General features: G+C 48.8%; 2 protein-coding genes across 12 annotated transcripts; both read right to left on the bottom strand.

Annotated features, from left to right (window-relative positions):
- Positions 1–5: 5 nt before the first annotated feature.
- On the bottom strand, positions 6–9,346 carry DNLZ (DNL-type zinc finger). Of its 3 annotated transcripts, none has more exons than XM_080401975.1 (4): positions 8,960–9,346; positions 8,393–8,532; positions 1,543–1,649; positions 6–487 (listed from the first exon to the last, which is right to left on the bottom strand). In XM_080401975.1, the coding sequence occupies exons 1-4, from the start codon at positions 9,134–9,136 to the stop codon at positions 345–347; spliced, it is 567 nt and encodes a 188-aa protein (XP_080258101.1). In that variant the 5' UTR covers positions 9,137–9,346; the 3' UTR covers positions 6–344. The 3 variants fall into 3 exon arrangements, 2 of the variants coding, with proteins under 2 accessions (XP_080258101.1, XP_080258102.1); XR_013930454.1 differs by lacking the exon at positions 6–487 and adding an exon at positions 2,577–2,685; XM_080401976.1 differs by lacking the exons at positions 6–487; positions 1,543–1,649 and adding an exon at positions 7,477–7,754 and having other exon boundaries at positions 8,960–9,223.
- Positions 9,347–9,482: 136 nt separating this feature from the next.
- CARD9 (caspase recruitment domain family member 9) lies at positions 9,483–22,638 on the bottom strand. Of its 9 annotated transcripts, none has more exons than XM_080401964.1 (14): positions 20,833–22,638; positions 19,133–19,298; positions 18,756–18,979; positions 17,492–17,629; positions 16,731–17,056; positions 16,111–16,290; positions 15,764–15,916; positions 15,152–15,277; positions 14,836–15,027; positions 14,260–14,301; positions 12,984–13,029; positions 11,440–11,510; positions 10,618–10,712; positions 9,483–9,787 (listed from the first exon to the last, which is right to left on the bottom strand). In XM_080401964.1, the coding sequence occupies exons 3-14, from the start codon at positions 18,937–18,939 to the stop codon at positions 9,679–9,681; spliced, it is 1,662 nt and encodes a 553-aa protein (XP_080258090.1). In that variant the 5' UTR covers positions 18,940–18,979; positions 19,133–19,298; positions 20,833–22,638; the 3' UTR covers positions 9,483–9,678. The 9 variants fall into 9 exon arrangements, 7 of the variants coding, with proteins under 7 accessions (XP_080258090.1, XP_080258092.1, XP_080258094.1 ...); XM_080401966.1 differs by having other exon boundaries at positions 9,483–9,775; XM_080401968.1 differs by having other exon boundaries at positions 9,483–9,775; positions 10,630–10,712.
- Between the last annotated feature and the right edge of the window lie 28 nt (positions 22,639–22,666).

The raw sequence follows: 22,666 nt of genomic DNA, 5'->3' as shown, positions 1-22,666 counted from the left end.
TTCATTTTGTTTTGTTTTTTTTAAAAAAGAAAAAAGCGTAGGTGGTTACAAACCCCAGCACTCCTGCGCTACACCACAGACTTCTCCAGGGAGCTGCCCCGGGGACATGGGGAGCCGTACCTCCTCGCTCGGCGCAGGCAGTGTTACAGGAAGGCCCGCTGGAGGAGGGGACAGTTTTTAAACAAGGGGTATTTTTAGGACCTGTGGCTGCTGTAACACCAGGCACAACACGAGGGAAGACTACTTTAGCAGCCCCTTTGCTTATCACCTAAAAATCCAGGAACTTGTGCTGTCAGCCAAAGGAGGAGCCCAGAGTGGGTATTTAACTCCAGCCTTGATGTCTTTTATTTCCACAACAGTTTTAATTTCATGGGGGAAGGGAAGAGCACCTTTTCCATTTTGAAGTTGTCCTGTTTCGCCTGCATCGTGAGGTGACACAGATTGCTCTGGCTCCTTCCCTGGAACGTCTTGCTCAGCTTTGTTCCTTCTACAGGAGGAAATGAGCCCAAGTCAGAGGCCACACCGGTCCTTTTCACCCCCACCCCTGCCTCAGCTGTGGTCATGGTCCCACACACCTTATTTTAGGTTTGCTGAGGACTCAGCAGTGAGCCCTAGGACACCCCCACCGGCTCCCCAGCCCCAGTCCTGTACCGGGACCTCCTAAGCAGGAGCAAAGCCCTGCTCGCCGTCAGCTTTAGTGGGATCTGCTCACCTCTAGAGGGCAGCCGTGCAGCAAAGCCCAGCTCCAGCCTGGGACGGAGCCTGACCAGTAACCGCCAGCTGTGTGCCCCGATCTGCAGACCCAGGACAGGGGGAAGGAGGTCCCTGTTCGGCACATGTGGGCAGCTGGTGGCTCCTGGTGCTGCTGAGCCAGAAGTCTCCTGCAGGATTGTCCTGTGGGCAGGCCTGCATTCGGCAATGACCTGCTCTGAAAGCCAGGAGGTTTCTGGCCACAGCTTGTCAGGAGTTGCTCTCCTCCCTTTTGTGTCCAGCAGCAGTTGGGAATAATAGCCTCTCCCTCCCCTTGTTTCCTCCCAAACCAGTGCTGAGCTTTTCCCAGTCCCTGCAGGCCCCGGCCCAGCTGCTCCCGGCAAGGCACTCTGGTTTTGCCCAATCTGTCTCCAAGAATGGAGCCTCACGAGAGCCCCAGACCGGGGTGCTGGCTGGAAGTCAGTTCCACCCCCCACACAAGCGCAAGAGTCTACATTTACTTTTGTTCCTTCCCCTCTTGGAACAGCTGGAAAAATCAGCCCAGAGAGGAGGGAAGCAGGGATCTAACTTCAGGAGGTGGAGTATTTTTCATTTGCTTGACCAGCTAGGCTATCTTGGACTTCAGAAGCTCCAGTAATGAGTTCTGCCAAAGCAGATATGTTCTTATAGAGAACAAATCAGCACTTTCTCTTTGAAATGCATTCGATGGAAACATTTCCAACCAGCAGTAAGATTTTTAGACCAGTGATGCTGCTCATCGGGCATTTAACCTGCCTGCACTGACCGTGTGGAGAGTTAGCTGCATTTTACCTGCTACCAGGGAGCACTCACCTGCCACGCTGCTGCATGGACTGCTTGGCCGAGGCTCGGCCTCCTCCCTGGGGCTGGTCAGAGCTCTGGAGAAGGGGCAGGACCTGCCCAGCCACCTGCATACCGACCTGGCTTGCATTTGGAAAGAGGAGGAAAACACTGAAGGTGAAGGTGACTTGACCAGCTGCAGGCTCGGGCTTGTGCAGCTCTCAGCCAAGTGGTGAACTGGAATCTGACCATTAAGCTTTCTGAGGTGTTAATTATTTGCCATATACTTGAATGTATGAGCTTATTTATTTTTTACATGTGCATTTGCTAATGTCATTTTAATGGGGAATTTCTGACCCACAGGTACTTTTTTTTTCTAAAAACAAAAATAATCTGCCAAATGAATTAATATATTAGAAATGAATACAGCTCAAGGGGAAGGGGAGGGGGGTTGTGCTTAATAAATATTTGTGTCTAAGCTTCAGTGACAGAAATTCATTTCATTCATTCCCGTTACTTCTTGGCCAGCCTGCCTGCTTTGCCAACAGCAAGGCTGACGCTGGCCCTTTGGAAGGGGGTTGGGCGCGGGTGGTGCTCTCTTGTGGCAGAGACCACCAGGTTTAAGTGTTAGAAGGGTGTATGCACCCACCTACACCTCCCTTTACATTAAAAGCACATAGGGCTCTGAGGCAGCAACCACCGTCCTCAGCTCTGCCTGCCTTCAACGCACAGCATCGCTCTGACCATGGGCTGCAGAGGGAACACACCGAGCCCTAGGCATTCCCTGCCCAGAGCAACCACCCAGGCCCAGAAGTTACCAGGACAACAGGGCAGACAAAGCAGCCCTGCAGTGGCCAGGAAAAAAACTGCTTTTCTGTCAGCTTAAGCTCTCCTCCAGGACCGTGGCCGAGCCCTTCCTTTCAGGCCCTCCTGGGGGCTCCAGCTCAGCCCTGTCTCGGCGCCTGGCCCAAAAGCTGCATCTTGTGTGCCCAGCAGCAGCTACTAGAGGAAAAGGGCAGCAAGTGCTGTGCAGAGCCCTGGCACCAGCCCTGAGTGAAGATACTCACAAAGCAGCAAGCAGCAGCGCTGGCTCATTCCAACACAGCAGGCATGAGCAAGCCATTAGGACTTCGCTAGAAAGTAGACCTAAGAGCAGCTGACTTTGGATCCTGAGCCCTGTGAGGATAAAGCCAAGTCACAGCTGGTCTTCCCACGCCCCACTAACTTGTGCTGGCCACTGCCAGTCCTGATCAAAGATTAATGAAGCGCCACCAGCTTGTTCTCATCGGGCATTCTCACGCCTCTGGGTGCCTGGACACAAGAAGCTCTGTGCTAGAAGTCTCTGTGTGAGACTGGGGGACAGAACCATGCCCCCAGGTACGCAAAGGACAGAGGCTTAGATTCCCAGGAAAAGATTAAATCCCTGTGAGTGAGTGATGGGGTCTCACCTGCTGTCTGTGTCCGTAGCAGCTGGGGAAGGAAGCACATGCTCTCCAGTAAACGTTCTCTCTTTCAGGCTCCCTGCCCCAGAGCAGGAGGCAATGGCTACAGCTGAATCTCCGGAGCAGCTCACAGCCTGCAACCCCTTGCAGCAGCAGACAGCAGCGTGCCAGCGTCCGAACGCCAGCCCTCCCCTCGCCCGTGCCACCAAGGAGCCCAGGCTCGCAGAGCTTGGTCCCACACAGGGAAGAGCCCTCCGCTGCTGACACCCGCCGGATAGAGCCGGGATTGCCGTGGCCCGTGCCGTGCTAACGCGGCCCCGTCTCGCAAAACACTGCTGCTACAGCTGCAAAGCTCGAGTCCCCACAGAGCAGGGTGCTGACCCCGGTGCAGGTCTGGAGGGTGAAGAGGAACTCTAAAAAAACCCAGCAGCAATGCAAGATACTAATCTCTCCTACTCAGCTGTGCACGTGCCCTGAGAGGCGCTTGCAAGACAGGGCTGATGTCACAGGCCTGTGGGGATTTTTGTATTGCTCATCTGCCAACTCATGTCAGGGCTGAGTCTCTGCACTTACCTCAGCCCTCCCCAGAGCCTCACGCTGTTCCTGCTCCAGCCATCATTGATCTCCATTTGGCTGGAAAGGCTCTCAGCCTGCAGGAAGGGCTACGCTGGCCCAGAGCACCCAGCACTGTAAATTTCAGTCTGGAGTTGGACAGCTTTCGGCAGCTCTCCTAGCAATCCCCTGGGACCCCGCTAGGCCAGGACACAGCCGTGGGCTCAGTTAATTCCTGCGCAGCTTTGCAGTAAGGCAGGGCCATCCCTGTGCTGCACAGCCCAGCCCGGGGACACGGCGCAGACGCAGGCACACAGGGTTTGAGTAGAGGACTCGCCCTCGCTGTGCCTCTCTGCCTACATTAAGTAGGGCCAGAACCCACCTATGTTAGGCCCTATGCAAGCAGCACAAATCAGCAGCAATTCATTTCACAGCCGTTCCTCACCACCTGCACTGCTGCTACAGGAAAAGAAATATACCTGCCCAAATACCACTTCAGCAAAGCAGGCAAATCTCCCCCAGAGGGGCTCCCAAGTGGCTCCTTGGTACCGCTCAGCCTTCCACAGCACACCCAAGCGTGGCAGGGTCTAGAATCACCATCTCTGTAAGGCAGCAGAGTCCCACGCAGCACACACATGTTCACACACACCAGTAGCAAAAAGCATCAGGGGGTCATGGCAGGTAGCCCCAGCAAATGAGCTTCTGCACTGCAGCCTCCCTCTTGTTCAGGCCTGCAAAGGCCTTCCTTCAGCAAGTCCCATCACTGCTCACTTCCCAGCCCCACAGGGCACCCATCTCACCTTCACCAACACCACTGCCTGTCTCCTGAGCACGGGCCAGAACACCAGTAACCCCTGCAGCTGACAGATGCAACCCCTCAGTCCCACACTGACCAGATTAACCCTGCACTACATAAGGATTTGCTCGGACACAGAAAACAAAGAGGCAAAGTATTTGCCATTTTGCAGAAAAGCCCTTGTGGGACAGGGTTCGGGAACTGGATCCATCCCTTAACAGCCACAGTGGCATGCTTCAAGGAATGTACAAGCAGCTTCATGTGTGCAGCCCATCCTGCGAATGCTACTTTACCCCCCCTGAAATCACTACTTCTCCTCTGTGCAGCAAAGACTCACCCTGCACCTTCAGTCACCCTCCTCTGCTCCACTGCACCAGACCTTCACATCACTTTTTCCCCATCTTGACATACCTCCAGTTCAGGAGGAAGGCTCCTTCTCTTCTCCCTGCTCCCTCATCTTTGGCTAAAACAAGGTCTGGTGGGCTCCCCTTAAACAAAGCGTGGTCACTTGTGTCCCCTTTAAAGAAGAACACACACTTCCCATGACACAACATTTTTCAGAAAAACCCACTTCAAAAGGGAGCAGAAAATTCCTTTTTTCCCTGCGATCTATTAGCAGCAAATCTTTCTGTATTATATGCAAATTGCCTCACACAGCTGCAACCCTCTCCCCTTCCAGCTGAAAGCCCCGTAAGGTTTTGTCATGAGAAGCACAAATTCTCCCCTGCACAGCTGCGTACTGCAGGCTCAGTGCTTGGTGCCCCTGGGGGCTGCACTCCCTGCACACCCTGCCTGCTGCAGACCTCTGACAGGCAACAGTGAGCAGCGAGCTCCCTGCACTCCACGCCAGCACCTCACCCACTCTGTCATCTGCTGCCTCCTGTTTTCATAGGATCACTTAGACTGGGCTCAACCACTTCCCTGGACAGCCTGTTCATTCCAGTGCTTGACCACCCTTTCCGTAAAGAAACTTTTTCCTAATATCCAACCTGAATCTCCCCTGGGGCAACTCGAGACTGTGTCCATGATGTTGGCCTGAACCTTCAGAGCAGCAGGAAAAATACATCACCCTCCACCCTCAGTTCTGGGTGCTGCAGAAGGCAGCAGCAGGCCAGCCTGGTGCACCAGTGCCAAGCCTCGAGGCACAGGGACCAGCGCTCTGTCCTGCCTCCAGAAAGCACCTAAGGCCAGCAGACACTGAGCCGAGGAAACACTAAAATCTAGTTAACAGCCAACATGGACAGACTTTGCTACAGTTTTTACTGTAACACAGCAAAAACTAGCACCACCTTTCTGTAGCTAGGGCACAGAAACAGGTAAGAAAGGTAAGGAAAACAGCATTAAAAGAGTCAGGTTGTAAATGAACTGTTCCCAAGGCAACGTGGATCCTGCAACAGCTGCTCTGTTCCACCCCATCAAAGGTATGAGCACAATGGAAGCAGAATACTGATTGTCAGGTAAAAAGGTAATAAAATAACCACTCTTCCAGCAGAGTGCTAATATGCACCAGCAACTCACAACAGGGCGAGCACACAGCAGTGGTTGAAGATGCAAGACCCCCGTTTCCTAACACGTGGATCGCTCCAGAATGTAGTTGTTTCAGATGGAGCTGTTATTTCACTGGGATCTGAACACACACAAGCTGGCTGACAGATGAAGTTCCTGCCCCTCAATGCTGTTTCATCACTTTGAATTTATATACCAACAGGAAAACATGACTACTTTCCTGTTGCTCTGATCCATGCTTATAATGCAACACACATAAAATCACTACGAACGCTTCAGATTAATCAAACTCATTAATCCTCATTAGTACAGCAATGCCCTCACTGAATTCTTGGCTGGATAAGGCCCACGAACGAGCACCTGGACATGTTTGGCTAAAAGAACTGGGTTTGTTCAGCCTGGAGACACAAAGGCTAAGAGGCATTTTACTGCTTTCTGTATAGCTTGCTAATGAGGGGACATAGAGAACAGAGACAGGCTCTCCTCAGAAGTGCACAGCATTTGAAAAGAAGGTAACGGGTGCAAGTTCAAACACAGGAAATTTCACTCACTTAGGTGATGGGTTTTCTTACTATGGGATCAGTCAAAGACCAGAACAGGGGTCCAAAGAGGTTGTAGGATCTCCATCCTCAAAGATACTCAAGACAAGACCCCGAGCATCCTCCTCTGAACAAGGGAGCCGGACTAGAAACCTCCAAAGGTCTCTTCCAACCTGAATTATTCTTTGATTGTGAGTTTAAAACTGTAAGAAAGCTGACACTTCACTGTACTTCAAGCTAACAGACCTCGAGAGAAGTTAAATGTTCATGCAGGCAGAAGTAAGCCCTAACAAAGCACAGTACGATCACCTCACTGCCTGATTCATCACTACGCGAGTGTTATATGCTGGTAAACACCTACATTTTTCACTTATTAAATTATTATTTTTTCTTCTAACTGCTCTTAACATGCAGCAGTAGCATTAATGAGCACCTCAATATCTGTCAAGTAACTATAAGACAACTTTTCTAGGCGCTCTACTTATCTCCAACATGCTTCACAAATACTAATTTTGCCTTCACGCCCATCCTCCCCCTCACCAACAAGTTGCATAACCCCAATGCTGGGAAGCCACTCACCGACTCACCACCCCGAGTGGGATTCCCACAGGGCAGCTCACTCTGTAACCCACAAATCCAGGAGACTTTCAGCCCTGGCATGAGGGGCACAGAAGCAAAACTCTGGAAAATGGCAAAGGAAAGAAAAAAAGCAACACATGACCGCACTAAGAGCTAGTGATCTGACCCTTCTGCAGGGTCATTTTGGCTTTGTAAACTCACATGGGGTCAGGGCCCCATCTCCTCAGGTCGTATCAGTTGTCTCCTTCTGCTCAGCTGCTCTGCCGTGGGATGCATCTCCACCAGCTCTGCAAACAGCTACCACGCAACACCTGGGCAAGGCCAGACATCGTTAAAACTCCAGCTACAGCTGTACCTCCCTAGGCCAGAACACACGGACAAAGAATTACTGGCTGCCTCCTCAGCAGAGAACAAAGCAGGGCTCCTGACACTAAGGCAAGTCTTGGTGCTTCAGCGAAGTCAGCAAAACAAGCATCAGGAAAAATATCTACATTCCATCTCTACATTAGCTTGACCAAAGGCAAAACTACACAAGACAACGACACACAACAGAGAAAGACCAATGCCCAAGTTTATTTTAAAACACAGACAGCTGAAATAAGGGAACAAAAGTTAAAGAGTCTCTCTTGTCATCAGCAGATCGACACAAATCCTATTTGTCAGGTCTGTCCCTTGCTGCCAGTCTCTGGGGGAGCTTCCCCGCTTTCTCCCTCTGTGGGCTGCCCCTGAGACCCAGTATCTGCTGAGTTTTCCAGAAGCAGTTCCAAGGCTTCCTTGCCAACCACACGTCTCACCTTCTCCCCTTTGGCTGCCAGGATTTCCTCGATATTCCTTAACAGCAATTCAAAAACCAACAGTGTCACCACAGCAAAGGCTGAACATGAAAGTCAAGCACAGGCTCGCTCTTCCACACTTTGCTCTCAGGATTAACACCACACAGTGAATCACGCACGAGCATCACCGCAGTATTTCTGCATAGTTTGGAAAGCAGATAAAACCACCCAAAACTTATGGGAGTACTTTCATCCATTAGGATCAATAACTTTAGCAATTATGGCTAAACAATAATGTTTAAAGGTATGTCAGGGAGCTAGAAATAATTGAAATTCAGCAGCAATGAGCCTACACGTTTGAAATGCTGAGGGAAACCTGGCAGTGGCCTGATAAAGCCTGAGGAAGAAGAGAAGAACCACACACAGCAATTCACCTGCTGGCACCAACATGGATACCTGTGTATCACACAGCTGCTGCTGCAGCTTTGCACCATTTATTTCAGCCGTAGGTAGCAACAGTCAAATTACAGATTAAAAAACTCACTTTGCGTGATTTAAGAAAGTGGATGAAACAGAACGATACTCAACAAAAACTTTGGTCTTCTCTGAACCATGCTTTGAAAGCATTAAAAAAAAGAATGTACCAGCTGAGCAGCCCTTTCCCTGGCTGGAGGAGAGTGTGGCTGGCACACCTACCTCTTTCCTTCCAGGTCGGAGAACCATCCCAGGTTATCCGCTATGACGTGGTGGTTCCCGCAGCCGGGACACTTCACGATCACCACCCCGTTATGGTAGGCCAGCTTGGAAATCGTCTTTGCTGACCGGGTCTGGCAGACCTACAAAACAAACAAAATGGGCTTCGTGACCACAGGAACCGCAGCTTCTTGACTTTTTGAGACAAAAAAACATTTTATTTACCTGATGAAAAGGTGTCTTTCCCCCTCCCTCATCTCTAGTTATTACAAGGGGGCTGGATCGTAGGGTCAGGGAAGCGTTTCGGTTGGAAAAGGCCTCAGACCCCGTCAACCCCGGCCCAGGCCGCCCCCTCCGCGCCGCCCCGGCGGGGGTGACACTCCTCCGCGCCGGCAGCCGGGGCCAGCGTCTGCCCGCCCGTTCCCTGAGGGAGCTTCTCCCAACATCCCGCCTGGAACTAGCACCCAGGTCGCGCCACGGCAGCCTCGGGCCCGGGCAGCCGGGCCGCCGCCCCCGGCCAGGCCCCCTCTCCGGGAGGGCCCTTTACCTCAGCCCGGCCCCCCCGCCCACCTTGCAGGTGTACACCAGGCAGTACTGCGCGGCCCGCGGCCGCCCCGCCCCGGCGGAGCTGCAGGCCAGGCGGCGGGGCAGCGGGGCGGCCGGGGGGCGGTGGGGCCGCCATGGCGGCGGGGCGCGGAGCGGGGCGCGGAGCAGGGCCCCTACCACCGCCCGCGCCGCCCGCTGCATGGCGCTGGCGCAGGCGCGACAGGGACGGACACTGAAGCGGCGGCCGCCATGCCGGGGGCGGGCACTGAAGCGGCGGCCGCCATGCCGGGGGCGGGCACTGAAGCGGCGGCCGCCATGCCGGGGGCGGGCACTGAAGCGGCGGCCGCCATGCCGGGGGCGGGCACTGAAGCGGCGGCCGCCATGCCGGGGGCGGGCACTGAGGCGGCGGCCGCCATGCCGGGGGCGGGCAGCCACCAATTCGAGGGCGGCCCCGGGCCCCGCCAGCCCCCCGCTGGAGCACGGCTGCCCCCGGGCCCAAGGGGACCCGCCTTGAAGCAACGAGCAGCCCACCCGCGGGCAGGGAGCGAATATTTAATCCCGTTTATTTTATTTATGCATCTCCAGCCTCACTGCTTTTCTCAGAGAGCGACAGACGCGGGAACAGCAGAGCTGAAAAATATCATCCCATTACAAACGCTGACTATCATAACTGGTTGTTTAGATGCTTTCAAATGAAAGAGGCCCTTGAGAGAGCCATGCCGAGGGAGCTGGGCTCCCAACCCTCAGGAGCCCTCGGTGTCAGTGTTGTCGCTGCCGGTGGTGTTCTCCCAGTCCGCCTCGTGGTGTCGGTCCTTCGGGACCCTCCGCATTGCTCTCTTTCTGAAAACAAGACTAGACGTTTCAGTTTTAGAAGGTGTTTTCTGCAAACAAGTGGCATTGGGGAGCTCACGGGGGGAGGTTTAGTGCGTATCAACCCGTTTAGTGTTTAATTAACATGACAGTTTGCCCACACACCCAACACCACTGTGAGTACCAGCAAGCACAAGGTAAAGAGAATTGCCCCAGACTGATGTAGATATTCTTACATTCCCTGAAGTGTGGTGTGTTGATGTTCAGTTGAAGAAGCCAAGAAATCCTACCCAAAGTCCTTTCTTTAACAAAAACATTGTCAACAGTCTAAAAGAGTAGTTTACTGCGCCATTAGGAGCACTTCTACCCAATTCTAGAACTAAGGTCCCTATTTCGCAAGGGTTTCATTAGCTTCAGGCTCCACAAAGGTGCTTATCTGTGAAGACACCAGGCATTAGGAGAGGCCTTCAAACAAGTATCAAGGGTGGAAATCAGCTCCCATTCACAGTTGTGGGAGCCTGATCTTGAATATCAGCAGTGTGGCAGACAGGCAGTGAATGTCAGATTTCACTCACAGGGGAGAAATCTATCAAACCTATTAAACTAGCAGATCTTTGGAGTGCCCTGCACTCCCTGCTGTGGAAGGGAGTGCAAGGTCCGGAGCAAATGCAATCATTGCTATCTTGGCTACCTCTAGCACTAAAAGAGGAGTCTCAACCAGTTCAGCATGAGACTCTGAAGAGAAGATCTGTAATGAATTTGTGCTCTCCATGAATCAAACCTGGGGGCTGGGGATGGACAGAAAAGAGGAAATACATACAACAAGCTAATCAGTTAGATTACATGGGTATCTCTGAATTAGTCCTGCTTACTGAAGTCCAGACCTTCGGTAACGCTCAAAGCAGTCCTTCATCCTCCTCCGCTCCTTTTCTGCCAGTTCCTCGTTGGCTAAGCCACACTCCTTGAACTGCAAAAAAAATCAAACAAATATTAGCACCAGGTAGTGAAACCTGTTTGCAAAGGTGGCCAGTTTGGGGGCTGATGTACTGCATCTAGCCTCTGCATAGTAAGATACTGCACCCTACCCAGCGAAGCTTGGTCACTTCTCCTCTCTGACTTGTTTGCGCAATGAATCATTTTACATTTACGTGAAAGAGAAAAAAAGAATGGCAGCCTATGCTTTCAGATAACCAAGAACAGCTGTTCACTACCAAAACCCTCCTCCAGGAAAGCAGTCTACTGCACAGAGCTGGCTTCCTACATCTGCTTGGGCCTACAGACTGAAAAAAGCAAGTTCATTTCTGGGCTGCCCAATATCGTGTGTGCAGGATGGTAACACATACTGTTTCGCATATTCTTACCATCTTTATTCCCTCCCATTTGTAAATCTGGGATTGTTTCCTGTACCAACAGTAATACTGCAGACAATTAAACTGGAGACCATCCATACCCAGAGATTAAGGCTAGAAAGTAATTAGAAGTTTCTAGGCACAGATGGAGAAATAATCACTGTAAGTGTTCTGCTGTTCAGAGCTCACCCTTTTTGGAGGGTGAATTTTGCACAAAGTGCTCAGATTTTGGAAAAGCAGTAGCTGGTTACATGCTTCTCAAACCTGGTAAATCCATCATTAAGAAGAACATTAAAGATCACAAACCCAGCCATAGTAAAGAAGAGCTCACAAAGATTCTCTTACACTTGGTGACTTTGGAGGCAGACTGCTCTCTCGAGTGCTAAATTGCTGGTCTTGTCCTTCAGGGAAATCTTCTAAAAGAAGGAAAAAATCACTGCTTTAGTCATAGATGCCATTGCGAAGTAACTTCTCCCTCCACCAGTTCATCAAACAGCAATAGCTGTAACGTAACAGCTGCCCAGCACTACACAGAGTTAACAGCAGAACTGAAACCAAGCCTCAAAATGTTCAGGATTCAGTCCTGTGATCAATGCAAGAGTTACTTCTCATTTTACTTGAACCCTGTATCTTGCTTATGATGACAGAGTTCCTCATCAGAAAGAGACAGCAGCTTTCCAGTTTCTGCTTATGCAGGAGCAAAATGAACCTTTGCAAAGTAGCACCTCTGCTTAGCGTCATTTTAAAAAATAATCATGTTAAGAGTTCACCACAAGAAATCACGTTTATCATTATTTTAACCACAATTCATCCCTGTTCCCCAGCAACTAAGCTGTGCGTACCAAGGCACTTCACACATTTTAGTAAAAATCCATATGTAGTGATCAGGTAATGTGACACACGGTTTTGAACTGACTGAGGTAGAATAATGACAGGCTTTTTGGATCAGTGTTGTTCAGTTTTTGTGAAAAATCTCCCATCTCAAAGAACAAAAAGATCATTTGGATCTTCCAGGAGATCAAAACAGATTTTTTTTTTTTTCTACTGTGCTGGTTTACTTCCTTTCTCAACATGTTTTGAAAGAGAATTTCAAGTTCTTGGAGGAGCCTATCAATTCCTTTCCACACTGCTGAGTCATTTCCACTGGGGATGCCACAGAAACAGAACCAGTGACAGCATTAACTACATGGTTCTGCTTTGGTGAAAACAGCCTGCAACATAAAAGGGAAGAGGGGAGGGAAAAATCCCTGGAGAAAGCCACATGGTCTAGCTGAAGTGGAAGGATGTTTTTTCCTGTTCTCAGCTCTGCCACAAATGCAAGAGGAGTTGGAGGAAAAAAGGCACCCAGGAGCTATTTCTCAAATGTACCAGGTGACTTTTCCTGTACAAATTCAGTAGACAAGATTACCTCAAAAAAAAAAAAAAAACCCAACCAAAAAACCCCAAACAAACAAAAAAAATCCAAACTACTCAAGGTCCTAGGATGGTCTAACGACATCACTTTTCCCAGGTCATTCAGCCATATGAAAGACCCTTTCAGAGACCATGCAGTAAAAAAAACCAGTCTGTGGAGCTTTTTACCTCAAAAGGGCTTTCAAGCATTCACTGTTCCCAGCATGTGGGGACACGTTTTCCTTTTTATAGGTAATGAAGGTGGTGGTATGGCAGAATGCCTTGATGTATGGGTACCTGTTCTGGGTCACCCCAAAGAGGTCTTACTCAGAGCACCAAGCACACCCCACCGAGAAGCACCTCTCACAAACTGAGTCCCCAGTCAGACTACCTATTATTCTCTAAAAACAAAACCCAGGAATGTATTTTCCTGCCTCTTTGAAACACTGGACCATGCTCTCAAGAACTCTACTCTGTTTTCCCAGGAAAAGCCTTACTTTTAGTCGGCTGTGTATCTTCATCTAGATGACCATGAAGAGTAAGCTATGGGACAGAAACAAAGCAAGAACATGAGAACCATCCCTTATCCTGTCTCACACAGTAGCTAGGCACAGATGGAGGAATGTAAGGAACAGGACATGTAGAACCGACCTTTCCCTAGTTCACCTTGCTGTCAGCAAAACAGCAGACTGAACCAGAAGTTACAGATCTGATGGATTTATCCTCCATTAACAGATCCAGCTCCTTTGGCCTCATTTATACTTTTTGCTTCTAGACAATGTGACAATCGCTTCCACACTAAAGTTATAAACCAAGTTGTCCTGGTTTCAGCTGGGATAGAATTAATTTTCTTCTTAGTAGCTGGTGCAGCGCTACATTTTGGATTTGATGTGAGAACAATGTTAATAACACACTGACGTTTTTAGTTATTGCTAGGTAATGTTTATAGGAAGTCAAGGACTTCTCACTGTCTCAGGCCCTGCCAGTCAGAAGGGTGGAAAGGCACAAGAAATTGGGAGGCAACGCGGCCAAGGCAGCTGACCTGAACTGGCCAAAGAGGTATTCCATACCATAGGACGTCAAGCTCAGTATAGAAAATAGGGGGGGTTGGCCAGGCCCTGCTGATCACTGCTGGGCGACTGGCTGGCCATCAGTCAGCAGGTGGTGAGCAACTGTACTGCGCATCACTTACTTTCTTTTCTCCCTTCCCTTTGGATTTGTTCTTCTCCCCTTCTCCCTCCTTTTAATTATAATTGTTATAATTATTGCTACTTTCATTTTGTTTCAATTATTGAATTGTTCTTATCTCGACCCTCAAGTTTGATATTCCTTCCCGATTCTCCTCCCCATCCCTTTGTGGGGCGGGGGGAGTGAGTGAGTGGCTATGTGGTACTTAAATTACAGGCTGGGGTTAAGCCATGACAGAAGTGAAAACTCTTTACTACCAACATCCCCTGAGTAAGATTTATTTTTGCCTGTTCTCCCACAAGAGAGACAATTAGAAGCAACTCAAAATAATTCAATTCCCCTGATATGCTTAGACTCAACAAATCTCGCTGACTAATGCCATAACTGGGTCCTACACTTAGAAATCTCAAGACACAAGCAGATTCTGTCACTGGTCTGTTTTGCTGCCTCTGGACTTTCTGATTATCACTGAAATGAGCCTGAGCCATGGACTGAAAACTGCTGTTACTTGGGGAACTGAGCACAAGTGAGGAATCTGAAACCATCCCAGAAGAAAGTAAAAGGTAAACAAGGCACCCTACTCACTTCCTGGGAATCTCTGGAGGAGGTATCATCCAGGTCAGAGGTCTGAAATGAAATCAGTATAAATTAGTCATTTCTCATAAGCAAGGAATTGGCAGTAAGGGAGTACACCGGACACTAAAAGCTCCAGAAAACATAGAAGTGTGGAATTCCTCCCTCTGACACTGCTGTCTAACCACTTGGAGAAAGTACACAAGATGCCACACTAATTAAAAACCCCTTTATACCTAATTTACTTCCAGAAACTTTAGCACCCCTACGCTCCTAATTTCATCCAAATGGCTCTTACACAGTCTCTAAATAAGAGTTCGCTCTCTGGCAGCTGAGGATCTCCTCATCACCTTTGGATGTGCTCCAAACACGAACAGAAGGCCTCAGCTTGCATCAGTCCAGCTTATCCCTGCCTGGAACTAGGGTGCGGTAATAGGGACTGTCATCTTCCATTTCTCTCAACTCAGAACTTGCATGGAAATGGTTATCCATGCAGTTGGCCACTGCCTGCTGAATTTAAACAGCCACACTCTGGCCCCACGCTCAGCTTCCCAACCCATCAGACAGATGACAACCCCACAGGCATACCGGTGTGGGTAGCTCCAGCTGCAACCTTTTCAGCTTGGCTTCAGTAGCCAGTAACTGACTCTCCTTTTGGAAAAGCTGCAGTTGCATTTCATCACATCGCTCCCCCAGCTCCCGAACCTGCTTGCGGTAAGCGTCCCTCTCGACCAGGTTCTTGGAGTACTGCATATAGAACTGTTCTCGAGTCAGGAGTGCCTGGTGTAAGGGATAACACGTGCCACAGCATGTCACACAACAATACATTCAGTGTTACAGTATCTGCCCACTTCAAGCAGCAAAGCAAGGATTAGCAGCAGCTCCAAGAGGAATGTTTTATCACCTGGTCTCTTTCTGAAGCCACTTCCTCCATTTGCTGCAAGACAGCTTCAATCCGTTTTTTATACATCTGGGAGTCCTTCCTCAGAGACACACACTGTAGTTCAAGCATCTCTTTTTCCTCTGCATACTGTTGAGACAAGGTCAAAACCACCCTGCTTGTGGGCAGAATCTGAGCTAGACTCTCACCACTTCTGCTCTGTGCCACAGATTGCTATGGCCAGACCTCCATGGAACGTCAAAGTTCTGCCAGACTGTCCAGCTGGAGCCAGGCCAACCAGAAGGTTGGTCAACATGACTAGGAGGACTGCTAACATGATGGATTTACATGTATCTGAACTGCCAATCATGAAAAAAGCTCCCATCACCCTCCAGGCTGAGGCAGGAACTGTTAATTAACAAAGGCATTAACAGGTAACAGTTAATGCCACAGACACAGAATGCTGAAATACTATAGTCTGTTGAAAAAAGGCACTCTAACACAGTTATACTAGAGTAGGGCCAGTGAGGATTGCTGCTGAGCAGCCCCTCTGCTTCACAGGCAAGACACTGCAGGTGCTTCGTCTGCCTGTCTTACCCGCTGACCCTCAGCAGTAATCTGTACTGCATCACGCACTTTGTCTTGGAGCACCTCAGCTCGCCGCAGCTCCTTGCGAAGGCTGTAAATGGTGTTCATCAGCTCCCGGCGTTCTTCTAGTATCTGGCTACAGTCATTCTCCAGAGCATCCTTGGAGAGGCTGTTCTCCAGATTCTGTTCCCTGGCAACCTGCTGGACAAACAAACAAACTGAGATACAGCAACCATCTAACTTCATATTAACTCTCTCCCTACGATCCTAAGTACTCTGACTTGGCAGAACAAGGCCACAGCCAACCCACGCAATCTTCAGCGCAGCTCCATCACTGCCCTGGCTGCTACAAATAATCCCTTCTTGGGAGTCCATATTCAACAACCCCTGCCAACCTGGAGAGTGTTCTCCAGCTCCTGATTCTTGGCCAAAAGCAACTCCTTCTCCTGCTGGATCTCCCACATCACCTCATGGCTTGGACGCTGCTCTATGGCGTGCTTCAGTTTCATCGTGTGCTTACGCTCCAGTTTGCAGTCATCCTCAGCCTTCATGAGGCTGTGCTTCAGGTGATCGATCTACAAGAAGGTTCAGAGCTCATCAGTAACAAGGAGAAAACTGACTTGCAAAACCAGTTCTCACTCCATTCCCCAGAAAAACACGAGGCAAGCTTCTCCCTAGCTGTTTCCCTCGGGAAGTTTGGTGCTCCAGGGACCACAGTCCCACTGTGCGCTAACAGATACAACATGATGTTCCTGTACTGCCTGGGTGAGAGAGGACAGTCTTGAATGAGGGAAAGACCTAATTCTTCACAGCAAAAGTTGTCATACATGGACCTACAGGGCTGAGCTAGGGACCACCAAGGCATGCCACCTGCTAGAGAATATGCACAGTACTTTATGCTGGACTGGTCCAGACCATCCTGAGGAAGGATAGGTCTGGTGCACAGCACAGCCTTCCAGGGATCAGTTCAGATGGGGAAAAAAAAGAGGTGACCCTTGAGAAAAGGGTGACCGACCTCTAGGATCAAGTCCCGGTTCTTCATGAGGGCAGCGCTCTTCTCCTCGCTCTGTTTGGCATAGCACATTGCCAGGTTGTAGTTCTCATCCTTGCACTTCCGCAGCTCCTTGCTCAGGCTGTCCCTCTCCTCCTTCATCTTCTGTGCCCGCTCTTGATGCTTGCGGAGCAGGCTGTCCCTCACCCACATCTCCCTGATCGTGTTCTCTTTGGCGTGCAGCCACATGGTGAGCTCCTGGGCCTTCCGCCGCTCCTCCTGCACGGTGCTCTGCAGCTTCATGATCTCGTTCATCAGCAGCTGGCTCAGGCCAGATTCCCCAGCACTGTCTGTGTGGTGGGCAGGCGTCAGCCACGGCTGCCCTGCCTGTTCCCCAGGCACACACAGAGCACAGGTTCCCACCTATCCCTTCAGCCTGGGATCATCACATGCCACCAACAAGCATGCAAACCCTGCAGGCATGTGTGACCAAATTATCTCCGCAGTTTCCCCCCTGTTCTGTGCCAGTCTACACCACAGAGTCACTGACAGAACAGGCAGAAGAACTGATCCTTCTGCTTCCTCCTCCACCCTCCCAGATCCAGCCTGTGACACCAGACAGCAGAGCCATTCTTGCCAGAACCCTTCCGAAGCACACAGAGCAAGCCAGGGAAGGCCCCTGACTGCTCAGCAAAGTTGGGGAGAGGCAAAAGTGCAGGTGAATCCCCGCTTAATTTGCACCGCAACACCAAATGAAGAGCTGTTTTTCAGAACACAAACGTTACCTATAATCATAGAGAAAACCCTGCTGGGCTCCTTGCCAGTTATCTTCTTATACAGTTGTGGATAATAAAGCTCAAGACTCTCCAGAAATGCCTCAAAGCCCTTGTGTCCTGTTCGCTGAAGAATGTCCAGAAGAACACCTGAAATAATAGAAACAGGATATTCTATTCATTTATCTCTCTACCTATTTCTAACAAAAGAAAAAATTGCTCCGCTTTCTCCACATGCAGATTACAGCCCCTGGGATCAAATCCCCCAGTCAATCCTAAGCCAATTCCCCAGTAACTATATATAAGTATTTAAACTGTGAAAGAACAGTTAAAATTTAAACGTTATACCTCACTCCTACTATAGTAGAGTGCAAAAAGCAGATCTCAGAAGAGCACTTTGTCTTATCCTGCTGATAATTACAGAAAAGGTAAGTTAAAGCACCATAAGAGTTTCCGCAGCTCAAGGCTTCGCTTCTGAACACCAGAGGCAAATATGGGAAAAAAGGATGACTGGCATAAGAATGCTGCACATAACTAGAGAGGTCGCAGGGACAAGCCTAGGAAACCCTGGACTAGAAACACTTTGAGCTCAGTTCCCTACTTTGTCTAGAAGTATGCCATACCAAATCAAGCCCAAGGTACTTCTTGTCTGTGTTCTACAGTTCCCCAATCTGGAAAACAGGGAAAATAATTTTTTTTTCAGTGACCCTCAGTAATTTATTAATAAAAGTTAATCCAATTCAAAAGATAGACTAATAGCATAATGAATTATGTCATTCTCTCTGGTTGGAACAAGACCAAGACAGTATAGAACAGTCACGAAGAATTTACTTAATGTGTAGCCAGCGTTTCCTCAAACATTAGAAGATAGGAACGAGGGACAATACATGCTGAATTAATCTTGGAAATCTCCCTCTGCAAAATTGTTACACAAGAATAGCCTTGTGGGTCAAACCCAAGCAACTCCCTCCCTTACGCTAATCTAGAGATCCAGGCGCCATAAGGCTGCGCACCCTCTGTGCTCCCATCACCCTCCCCCAGCTCAGGAACGCATCGATAGAGCTACCTCCATTCCTCCTCTCCCCACAATGACGTGCTGGGGATGGCGAAGGGGCTGCACAGCACTGCCTACAACACTTGTGTCTAAGCACAGGCAGATGGTAACCTAGAAGCAACGTGTTTTCAGGCCCAGTCATTAGCACTCCGTTCCAATTTGCTCCCAAGAGCCGACAGAACATGGGAGCATCTGCGGGGCCAAAGGCTGCACTTCACCCACCTGCCTTCCGCTTGCGCATGACCAGGCTCGGGTCGTTAAGAACTTGTTCCTCATCGTCATGGCTGATCACTTTGCACTGGCGGAGGTAGGGTGTTATACGGGAAGGATCTATCACAGAGATCAGCTTCACTCGGAAGTTCTCCAGGTTATTCCAACACGTCTCATCATTATCTTCTTCCAACATGCTGGTGAGCGAGAAGTATCAGTGAGCTGTGTTGCCCTGTCTTGAAAAACAAAAATAGAAAACAAACAAGCAGACTTTAAGCCTTCTAGAGTAGTGGAAAAGCATCTTAGATACAGGAACACATTTCCCATGTGGTCTTTAACTCACTGCTTGCAAATCACCTGCAGAACACGGTGACACACTACAGTCATACCTGAAAGAACAGGGCAGTCCCAGACTGGAGATGTCAGCAGCTGCGAGCCTAGCACCAATGCTGCTGACACATACACGAAGGAGAGCTAGTGTGAAATTCTGAGAAAACCAAAGTCACCAAAGCTTGATCATCTCCCTCCAAGCAGATGAACATCTCCCAGAACTCGCTGCAAGAAGAAAGTGAAACTATTTAGCAACAGGTCTATTGGCAAGAGACAAGTCATCAAGAGCCCCACAAACAGATGAAAATCAGCTAACTCGATATTCCCAACAACATACCCCAAGAACATGCTGTCAAATCTCACTGACTTCACCAAGGGTTCTCCAGATGCTCAGCTATGCTTAGAATTAAGTCTTTAATCCCCACTAACTATACAAAAACAGTGGAACACAAAGCAGGATAAGCTGATGGCAAACTGCAACTTTCCAATTTGAAGCTAACCACCCTCTGAAGAAGTGAAAATTTGTTTACAACTCTCCTAATTGCCTGTTGCCTCTGCTTTACGAACAGCTCACACTTTTCCACCTCCCAACATTTCAGAGATCCCTGTGTTCCTGTCTCACTACACAGTCACTAAATCCAACACCCACAAAAGGCTCTGTCAAAACTCCCAATGGCAACAGCCTTACCTGTGTTCAGCTGTAATCACAAAAGCTGTTTTTCAGCGTGCTGTACTTCAGCCATGTGCAAAGGGGCACACAAAGCTGTATAGGTTTTTCACTGTGAAAACAGAGGCACAAATCATGCACCAGGAAACCACAAGATCAGCCGCCCCTCACAGATCCCACCTGCCTCTCACAGATCCTCTCACGATCTCACAGATCCCACCTGCACTGCTTCAGCAGTTCAGGCTCACAACCCCACCTGTGTGGCTAACACACAGACGCACCAAGAGCCTGTGGAAGCATTCCCATTGACAAAGTGTTTCTGGGTGTTCGGTGGGAGCCTGCTGCAGTGCTCCCCTACAGCAGCTATACTCTGAGGTTGTTAGTTACTTGCTTCCCAACAAGGGCCTGCTATTAACCGCTGGGTCAGAAAAACTACTTTTCAGCCTGGAAGCGTGCAGGTAAACAGATGCAGAAAACCCAAATGCTTCTATACCCAGGCTTCTTTGCCTTTTGAATACGAAAGTGGCATTATTTTTATTTCTTTGCCCCTTCGTGGTCAGACTGTTCCATAATGAGTACCTTCTGAAATCCCAGTCATTAATTCCCATCCTTCTATCACACATATGAGTTGACTGCAGTAGCCACTATCATTTCCAGTGGCTCAGGAAGGCTGCCAGAAACCTCAGAATTCACATTTTTAGCCATCCTGTTTAGGGGCAGGGAGAGTGGGAACAGAGTTCTGACCATCAGCAGCTACACAGGGGCTGGGATTTCACACATGTCTTGCTGTGTTTCTCTCCCAGGTCATCTCAAACCTTCACTGTTTTTCTGCTCCAGCACAGAGAAAGATTCCAAACATCCTCAGCACATACGTGTTACACATTACATTGTCAGTTAACCTTTAATAAGCCGGACTGACATAAAAGTAATCATTACTTATCATAGAGAAAATACTCTGCCTGACATCAAACCAGCCCCAGCAGCTTACAAGAAATGCATTCCCCTGTTGATAAACACCACACCTTATCTCAGAGCTGCAAAATACTTCTTTTTTCCCATTAATATAAAGCATTCTGCATTACATGGACCAACCTGAGCCTGTGCAGTCAAAAGCCTCCTTGTTTCCTCTCCTGGTCTAGCAAAACTCATCTGTGTCCCGTCTCTGAGAAGACTTGTCTTGGATGCAGCCTCCCTTTATATTCTGACTAGAGCAATGATGATTCCAGGAGCAAAACTGGTTTTGAGAAAAGAAAAAAGGGGAAACTACTCAGCTATACTCTGAGACAGGAAAGGGAAGGGAAGAAAACCCAGAAAGGATTAAAAAAATAAAAGGGGAAGCCAGAATAAGTGATGGGGGATGAGACAAACACGAGTCACATTGCCAGCCAGTAGCATTACATATAGTGATTTGTTTTTCACTTTGTACCACTGAAGTACCAGCTAGGGTTCAGAAAGTTTCTTTGTGTAGTGGTCAGAAAGACTAAGAAGAGTGAAGGTCAGAGGCATAGGTATGTCCAACTGATTTCAGGGGACAAAAGCCACACAGAAGAAAAAGGCTCTTCAAATGGCCTTTCAGCCATTAACATCTTTACACAAGAAAGCAGGTGGCAGCAAGAACTCTATTGGTTTAGAGTTCAGCTGAAAAGGATGATTTCTATAACGATGCCTCTAATTTTGGATGTCCTTAAGCTTCAAGCATGATTATGACAATTCAGTATTTTGAAGGAAAAGGAGTCAAGTCTTGGCAAGGCAAGGAACATAACCCACGATTCTCAAATTACAGGCTGTGGCTCTAACAGTAATTAAAGAAGCAGCACAGCAAGCAGCATTGTAATGATGTTAAGCATCAACATCATACCTTTGACTGCCTCCCCACCTTCCCACAGTCCTAGAACTGTAGCTGCAACAAGAACTCACTAACAGTCTGTTTTAAAAGTCTTGAGAACATACACGCTCTGATACCATGGCAGCATGACACATTTTCCTATTAGCTTCCCACTCTACTCTTTGTTCTGCTTTCTAAGTTTTGGAGAGTTTCTTCATGTTATCATTAGGAGTGGGGCAAAGATGCTCAGAGATTCTTTAAGCCTGTGCTTCTTGTTAGGCATTAAATTAGCTTTACACTAAAAAAAGATGCAGTACCTCTATTAGCTATGCCCTTGCTAAAGGTAATCAGAATGTCTGCTAATTGACCAATCTAGCCTCAGGGGTTTTTGTTCTATGGTAAAAGATCAGTTTAATCCTGAAAAAGAACAAAGACAGCTATACAAAGTTTTTCCACAAGCAGTAAGATTACAGGGGCATCTCTTGAGCAGCACTTGCAAAGGACAATAATCATTCAGAGCACAGATCACGTTTACTACCAATGCCTCACAGTAACAGCCTTGTGGTGAATCACACACAGAACTGTATGGCACAGCTTCTGCCACACCTGGATTTCTTGGAAAAATGTTATCTATGCTGGCTTATGGAAAACAGAGTACACTGAAAGAGGAAAGCCACTTCAAAATCATTCCCTTTGCTCCGTAATGTCTTGACACCGAATTACAGTAACATTGGTACCCACTATCTCCCTGACCCCAGCTCTGCCTAACAAGAACTCTTCTTGCCCTCACAGAAGACCTGCAACTCACAGCGCTCTTAACTCACCGCTACACTCGGGAAGCTTAGCCAGTGCAGTGGAGTGAAGCTTCCTGCAGCACTTTCCCACTAGATTTTATCAGCTTTGACTCAGCTAGCCTTGCACCTCTCTAAGACAGAAATTGCTGTTTTATGAATGAAGAAACAAGTTTTTGTTAAGTGATTTCCCAACGTCTCTATGGGGCAGGCTGTGGAAGAATCAAGAAAGACTCCAAGCCTAATTCACTCCTGCAGTTTTAGCCACATGCATATTCATTTGCCACATTCTCCCTGGTTTTCATGCAGC

The sequence above is a fragment of the Falco punctatus genome (genome assembly GCF_963210335.1).
Source record: "Falco punctatus genome assembly, chromosome: 9".
Lineage (NCBI taxonomy): Eukaryota > Metazoa > Chordata > Aves > Falconiformes > Falconidae > Falco > Falco punctatus.
The sequence above is the reverse complement of the archived record's forward strand: the minus strand, read 5'-3'. Positions and strand labels throughout refer to the sequence as shown.

What these genes read in the sequence shown, in the direction of transcription:
- DNLZ (XM_080401975.1), bottom strand. Translation starts at nt 9,136, where the DNA reads ATGCAGCGGGCGGCGCGGGCGGTGGTAGGGGCCCTGCTCCGCGCCCCG. An exon ending in GCCTGGTGTACACCTGCAAG is followed by an intron (nt 8,533 to 8,959) that starts GTGGGCGGGGGG and finishes TTTGTTTTGTAG; the next exon opens with GTCTGCCAGACCCGGTCAGC. An exon ending in TCCATGCAGCAGCGTGGCAG is followed by an intron (nt 488 to 1,542) that starts GTGAGTGCTCCC and finishes TTCCTCCTGTAG; the next exon opens with AAGGAACAAAGCTGAGCAAG.
- CARD9 (XM_080401964.1), bottom strand. Translation starts at nt 18,939, where the DNA reads ATGTTGGAAGAAGATAATGATGAGACGTGTTGGAATAACCTGGAGAAC. An exon ending in ACCGGGACTTGATCCTAGAG is followed by an intron (nt 16,291 to 16,730) that starts GTCGGTCACCCT and finishes ACCTTCTTGTAG; the next exon opens with ATCGATCACCTGAAGCACAG. An exon ending in CCTCCAGAGATTCCCAGGAA is followed by an intron (nt 13,030 to 14,259) that starts GTGAGTAGGGTG and finishes TCTGTCCCATAG; the next exon opens with CTTACTCTTCATGGTCATCT.